This window comes from Mus caroli, chromosome 4 (genome assembly GCF_900094665.2).
Source record: "Mus caroli chromosome 4, CAROLI_EIJ_v1.1, whole genome shotgun sequence".
Taxonomy (NCBI): Eukaryota; Metazoa; Chordata; class Mammalia; order Rodentia; family Muridae; genus Mus; species Mus caroli.
Genome location: NC_034573.1, coordinates 137744021 through 137751648, shown reverse-complemented (window position 1 = coordinate 137751648; position 7628 = coordinate 137744021). Strand labels below are relative to the sequence as shown.

Here is a 7628-nt window from a genome sequence, read left to right as displayed (position 1 = left end):
AAAAAAAAAAAAGAGTTTGTTTTGTTTTTTAAACAGAAATTCTTTTGAGACAGGGTCTCTTTACAGAGCAGTCTGGCCTTGAACTTGGGATGATACTCCTTATTTGGCCTCCCAAGAGCTGGGATTACAGGTGTGACCCACCAAGCCTAAATCTTGGTTTCCCGTTTTCTCTATTTTGAGACTCGGTCTCACTAACTTGCCCAAACTGACCTTGAACTCACTTGGCAGCCCAGGCAGGCCCTAGGACTTTAGAGTCTCCTGCTTCGGCCTCCCAGATAACTTGGATTAGAAGTGCGCACCATCGAGCTAAGCGTTCTGTGCTTTTATTTGTTTGTTTGTAAATTTATTCTATTTGTTTTTTGCTTTTTAAATTTTCTTTTTTATTTATATGTAGCTGCGTGTACTTGGACACGGGTGTTTGAGGGGCGCCAAGGGAAGGTGTTGGGTCCTCTGGAACTGGAGGTACAGATAGGTGTGAGCTGCCGTGTGGGTGGTAACTGATCCTGGTCCTCTGCAAGAGCACCTTGCACTCTTCACCACCAAGCCATCTCTCCAGCCATGCTCTCTGTGTCTTTAAACCTTGCCTCTATCGTCCCACCAGTCCACCAGAGAAGCCACCAGCTGGCTGCAAGCCCACTCCATCCCTTCCTGCCCTACTGGCATCATGTACAAGTCTGTCTTCGTCTACCAAGCAAGCACTTCATCAACAGAGCTACAGCCCCCCATTTCCTCCACCCCCCCTTGACCTTTTGAGACAGGGTCTTTCTGTATACCCCAAGCTTGGCTAGAACTTGCTATGTAGACCAAACTGGCCTTGAACTTAAAGCAATTCTCCTGCCTCACAGGCATGCTTGCCTCTTTTAGATAGGGTTTTACTGCTATGAACAGACACCATGACCAAGGCAACTCTTTATTTATTTATTTATTTATTTATTTCAAGACAGGGTTTCTCTGTGTAGCTCTGGCTGTCCTTGGAACTCACTTTGTAGACCAGGCTGGCCTCGAACTCAGAAATCTACCTGCCTCTGTCTCCCAAGTGCAAGGATTAAAGGCGTGCACCACCACCACCCGGCTATTTTTTTTTTTTAAGATTTATTTATTGGGGCTGGTGAGATGGCTCAGTGGTTAAGAGCGCCGACTGCTCTTCCAAAGGTCCCGAGTTCAAATCCCAGCAACCACATGGTGGCTCACAACCATCCGTAACGAAATCTGATGCCCTCTTCTCTTTAAAGATTCATTTATTTATTATATGTAAGTACACTGTAGCTGTCTTCAGACACTCCAGAAGAGGGTGGTCAGATCTCATTATGGATGGTTGTGAGCCACCATGTGGTTGCTGGAATCTGAACTCAGGACCTTAGGAAGAGCAGTCAGTGCTCTTACCTGCTGAGCCATCTCACCAGCCCGAGGCAACTCTTAATAGGATAACATTTAACTGGGCGTGGCTTACAGGTTCCGAGGTTCAGCCCATTATCATCAAGGTGGGAGCATGGTAGTGTCCAGGCAGGCATGGCGCAGGAGGAGCTGAGAGTTCTACATGTTCATCTGGAAGCCACTGGGAGAAGACTGCTTTCCAGGAAGCTAGGACAAGGGTCTTAAAGCCCACACCCCACAGTGACACACTTCCTTCAAAAAGGCCACACCTCCAAATATTGCCATTCCCTGGGCCAGGCATAGTCAAATCCCTACACTGCTCTCACGGGTATACAGTATCTGAGAACACAGAAGTGGTCAGGTTCTCTGGGACTGGACTGGAGTTGCTGATGGTCGTGAGTCACCACGTGGGTGTTGGAAATGGAACTGTGGTCCTCTGGAAGACCATACCTTCTCTAGTGCATCTGGGCCTATTCTCAGGAAATCAGCAGTGTATATTGTGGCCAGAGAGGGAAAACAGAGCTGGACTCCTTCCTGTTCCCATTCTGCCTTCATTTCCTTCCTCTCCCTTCGCACCCCCCACTCACCTTGCCTCTTCCCTCTTTCTGTACGTTCTTCCTGAGACTCTTCTGTGCCAGCTGCGATTCCAGGCACTGGAGAATGAAAAAGCAGCCCCATCCTCTGAGAGTGAACATCACAGCAGATTAGATGGAACCTCACAGTGCACTCTGCCCCTTCTTGGCCCTTTAAGCCTCTCTTGACTGATGTAAACTTTCTCCCTCCCCCCCAACTCCCCACCCCCATCTCAGGCCCAGTTTGATCTAGCCTTCGTTGTCCGCTATAAGCCTGATGAGCAGCCTTCCTTGATGCCCCACCATGACGCCTCTACCTTCACCGTCAACATAGCCCTGAACAGGGTGGGGGAAGATTATGAGGTGAGCCAGGGCCTCGGGCCTCGGGGGCAGGCTGAGGGAGGAGCCAGGCTCTGGTGAGCAAAACCCAGTGGCTATGACCGAGAGTCCCAGGGCACAGAGGAAGATGGGGCTGGGTGTGTGGGGAGAGCTTCCTGGAAGAAGAAATCAAGGCAGAGCTTGGCAGTAGAACTGCCTTCACAGGAACCACAGCACAAACTCCAGAAGGTCGGGGCTCCTTCCTCCCGAGCCCTGTGTCCTCTAACAGGTTTCTTCACCTCTCTTTCCTTCCATCTTCATGTGAGATATGAGAACACATGAGGGGGACCCAGGTCATGGCTTATCAGAAACCCCAATAAATACTGAGTGACAGCCACTGGTGAAGGAGCTTGGGGACTCTCCTTATGAGAAGGAAGAAGGTTCCTTTGGGAGTAGGGAGATTGTCAGCTTTGGTCTCGGGCACAAACTTGTGGCTGAAAGACAGCACTAGGGAAACCAAGAAGGCATTGAGGTTGAGGAAAGCCATTCTGAGGGCCTCAGCGCGGCCTCTGTGAGTGACCTAGCTTGGGCCTCAATCAATGCCTGTATGTGATTTTTAAAAAAATGTATTGAGAGGTGGTCACCAATCTCTGGGTTCACTGCGGCACTATATAAAACCAGGCATGGTGGTACACACCTGTCATCTCAGTACTTAGGAGATAGAGGCAAGAAGATCACAAGTTCAAGGTCATGTTCGGCTACATAGAAAGATCCAGGCCATCCTGAGCTACATGCCACTCTGTCTTTAAAACCAAAACAGCAAAAGCTATTGTTACAGGAGCCTACTGGTGGGACCACTCAGACAGTTTATAGCTAATTGAAAGCTGGCTAGGACCACACCTAAGTGTCCAGAACACAGTTGTGTTTTGAGATGGGGTTTCCCTATGTAGCCCTGGCAGTCCTGGAACTAGCTCTGTAGACCAAGCTGGCCTCTCTGTAGACTCAGAGATCCATCTGCCTCTGCCTCCTGGTTGCTGGAATTAAAGGTATGAGCCATCACCCGCCCAGTATGAGAACTTGGGGTTTTGACAGGCAGAAACCAAACACTGCCACCTCACTTAGCAGCTGCAGGGAGCTTCATACATGTACACAGTTTGGGAGTTGGGGAATTTTCCATGGGCTTCTCCATTAAGGGGATGACAGCCTAGGTAAGCCTGGAGTGGCCTCAGCAGGAGTACCCAATGGAAGGACCTCTCCACTGTTCTGCCCGATCACACGGTATTTTTAAGAACTTAATAAAAAAAATTAAAAAAAAATGACACAGACAGGAAAAAAAAAAAAAAGAACTTAACAGCAGGAAGTTATGTGTGGTATAGCAGCACCCAGGAGGCAGTGACAGGAGGTCCTCTGTGAGTTCAAAGCCAGCTTGATCTATATAGTGATTGCCAGGATAGCCAGGGCTATGTAGAGAGAGACCCTGTCTTTAAAAAGCCAAGCCAAACAAATTCACAGTGAAGCAATATAGCCCTGAGCCATGAGTTCTCAACCAGGAGAGGTTTTGACCCCAGGGGAGCATCAGCGATTCCTGAAGATATTTTGAAGTGTCAGACTCTGAGGTTGTTACTGAAATCTAGTTTGACTAGAGGCCAGGATTACCCAGGACAGCCAGAGCAACAAAGTATCTGTGGTTCTAGGAATGAGTAATTTGTCTGTGAGCTACAGAAACCCAGGGAGCTCTCTTGCTTCCTAGGCAAGTATGCCCCTGCTGAGCCATCACACCCCCCCCCCCAGCAGTACCGAGCTACATGTATGAATGAATGTATGTATATGTTGTGTTTGTTTTAAAGACAAGGTCTCATGTAGCCCTGGCTGGCCACAAACTTGCTGTGAAGCTGAGGCTAGCCTTGAACTCCTAATTCTGCTGCCACCACCTTTTGAGTGCTGGGATTACAGGCCCACGCATAGCTTAACTCTCTGTGTATACTCTTGCTTATCCCCGTCAGCTGTCTACAGAAGCAGAACACGAGGTTCAGGGGAATTACAAACTTAGAAAAGGGTGAAGGGTGGAGGTGACCTTTGCCCAGGGACGCCCGACTCTTGAGGTCAGCCTCTGCATCTCCTAGTGCTTTCTCAGGCATCCCCAGCTCCTTGGTGCTATCAGGCCCCTTGGCCATTATAGAACAGGGCACTGGGAGCTAGCTGTAGGGAAAGGGAATGTGAATTGGGGAAGAATTCATGGATGCTTCCTCTCTCCCAGGGCGGAGGTTGCCGATTTCTGCGCTACAACTGCTCCGTGAGAGCACCAAGGAAGGGTTGGGCCCTCCTGCACCCTGGGCGGCTCACACACTATCACGAGGGGCTTCCTACTACCAAGGGCACGCGCTACATTGCTGTGTCTTTCGTCGATCCCTAACTGCCCAGTGCCTGCCTCTGTTCGACCTATCTCATCGTTGACAGCCACTGCCTAGCAGCCCTTGGGGCCAAGGAACCCAGTCCAACCTATGATTCCTGAACTCCTGTAGCTCTTGAAGCCACCAGTTGGAACGATGGGGTGCAGGCCAGAGATGGGGCACCCACTCCAGGACTGGGGCTGCCCATGGTGCTCCCACTAGTCTCAGGAGATGGTGGTAATGCTCATCTTCAAGGAGTCCCCAGCCCCCCTTTTCCTCTGACTTTCCCTGCGGCCAGACTTCCGATGGAGCTGCCTGGGATGCTGGAGAGTCAGCTTTGCCTAGAGCACCTCTGGAAGGGCTAGCCCCCAGGATTCTGTTTCAAGTACCAGTGCCACCAAGATCTGGGTCAACCCACCTACCCCAACTCCACCCCAAACCTAGGACTCTTGATGCCCTTTCTTCCAGGTTTTTATCACCAAGAGCAAATAGTTGTCTCTATTGAGACTGTAACTCGAAATCCTCCCGGGCCGGGGGGACAGGAAAGACATCTGTGACAATGCTTGGTTCTCTACTGACCCTGCTTGGGGGAGGGGCATATGTCCACACTGTACTGGGTCACCCTGTCCCGATGCCTCCGGAGACAGGGACAGAGTTCTATTAAATGTCGTTCAAACCACTGTATGAGAGATGCCTGGGGTGGGCCAGTATACACGCGACTGGCAGATATCAGCAGGGAGCGTTGTGAGAGCCCATGGCTGGAAGGACAGACTGTCAGTAGACCGTGGGACTCCTGTCTCTCAAACCCAGTGCCTCATGGCCTCTAGGGTGCACAGTCTCTACTATGAACTGGGAACTGGCTGGGACATTCCTTTCCAGTTGCCTAGACCTGTGTTACCTGTCACTGCTTCTTAGAGTCTTTGCCAGCCCTTCCTGCAGCCATGAACATGGAATAAACTTTGGGTGGCCCCCACTGCACCCTGAGCACACCGGTCTGGTTATACTTCAGGACATGTGCTATTAAGCCCCAAGAGCTCATGTCTCTAGCTGCATATGTATCAGAAGATGACCTAGTTGGCCATCATTGGAAAGAGAGACCCATTGGTCTTACAAACTTTATATGCCTTAGTACAGGGGAATTCCAGGGCCAAGAATTGGGAGTGGGTGGGTAGGGGAGTGGGCCGGGGGTGGGATATGTGGGACTTTTGGGATAGCATTGGAAATGTAAATGAAGAAAATACCTAATAAAAAAAATATTTCTAAGAATAAAAAAAAAAAAAAAAAAAAAAAAAAAAAGATCTAACATCCATGTAGCCCGGGCAGAACTCCAACTCAGTTTGAGTCCTTGTTTGAACCTCAAGAACTGGCATTACAGGCATGCTACCACCACTCTCTGCTAAGAGCTGCCGTCTGTCCATCTCTTAAGGTAATCTGGCTATGGTGCAAGTGAGGCCCTCAGCACATAACCCTCCTGGGTAAGGTCCATTTCTTCTTCTCAGGTAGAGAAATAACTGTTGGCTTAGGGACATGGCAAGTAAGTGATAGGGACAGGGTTTTGAATATGGTTTCTGCGATTGAAGCTATTGTCATCAGTGGTTACAAGGTAGAAGAAAAAGCCACAACCAAATGTGCTTCACTGTAGCCTCTGTGGCCAATGTAAAACTCCAGCAATGGCCATAAGAACAAATCAGTGTAGGAGCCGTAGGGAATGCCCAGCTAAGTATAAACTGTTGCTGTCATTTATATGATTTTTGCCTCCCAGGAGACTTTTCCCCAGGTTCGAGGCTTTTTTTGGGGGGGGGTGTTGGAACTGGGGAAGGGGGTACAATTGGCTTCTAGTAGACAGAGACTAGAGGGGACCTGAGCAATCCCTAACCACTATGGACAAAAACCCATTTATCCTAAAATGTCAGTAGTGCTGGAGAAGGCTTGTCAGCAGATACCACTCAAAGGTGCCTCCGAAGCTGTGTGACCTCATGTGACCATATGGCCTTAGTGTGAGGCAGAGGGAGGGACACAGTGCCTAGTCCTGGTAGGCAAAGACCCCTGAGGCCCAGAGGATGTAGAAGTCTGGAGGAGGTGGGTTAGGCAGGTCAGACTGGAAAGGACTGGTTCCCTAAGTGGCTGTCCCATAGTCTAGTTTCTTACAGAGGAGGGGGAGGTTACTGTGTTTGTTGAGCTGGTGTCTCTGTGTAGCCCATGGTGATCTGGAACTCATGTGTTTCCTAGACTGGCCTGGAACTCAGGCAATCCTCCTACCTTAGCTCCCTAGTGCTCAGTGTTACAGGCCTGCTTCTTAATCTGTTTTCTGTTGCTACACTGTTACAGAATACTATAGGTCTGGGTAATTTGCAAAGATGCAGGGGTATCCAGCCTTTTGACAGTTGCCACCAGATGCTGTCATCTTCAAATGTGTTGAGCTGGTTTCCTAGCTATCTTGGGACACGTGACACTCAGGCTACCGGTTGGATGCACCTGGATTGGAAGTTTATATCATTGGGTGTGGTGGTGCACATCTGTAATCCCAGCATTGGGAGGCAGAGGTGGGAGAATGGAAAGTTTCAAAAAAACCAATAATGGATTAAACTGAAGCATAGAAGTTGATGAATTCTGGAAGTGGTGCTGTGGTGGAGAACATCACATGGCCAGGCAGAGGGTGCACGTTACCTCTGATTTCTCTTCCACTGAGGCCACACCGTGGAGGTCCACTCTCCTGATCTCATCTAGTCCTGCCTCCTGAGTGCTTGGATTAAAGGCATGAACAACCATGCCTGGTTTATCATCCTGCTTTCTTATACAACCTAGGGCCACTTGCCTGACCACAGTAGTGCCTACAGTGAACTGGGTCCTTCCACATCAATCACCAATCAAGAAAACACTTCACGCCGGGCGTGGTGGCGCACGCCTTTAATCCCAGCACTCGGGAGGCAGAGGCAGGCGGATTTCTGAGTTCGAGGCCAGCCTGGTCTACAAA

The 7628-nt window shown here is 49.7% G+C and overlaps 1 protein-coding gene across 1 annotated transcript in view; it reads left to right on the top strand.

Moving 5' to 3' along the window:
* Plod1 (procollagen-lysine,2-oxoglutarate 5-dioxygenase 1) overlaps positions 1-5334 on the top strand; it is a 27707-nt gene extending 22373 nt beyond the window's left edge. Inside the window, exons 18-19 of the mRNA XM_021159893.2 lie at positions 2184-2309; positions 4522-5334. Of these exons, the coding sequence (XP_021015552.1) occupies positions 2184-2309; positions 4522-4677 (282 nt within the window). The 3' untranslated portion in view covers positions 4678-5334. The remainder of the gene's footprint in view (positions 1-2183; positions 2310-4521) is intronic.
* The last annotated feature ends 2294 nt before the right edge of the window (positions 5335-7628 follow it).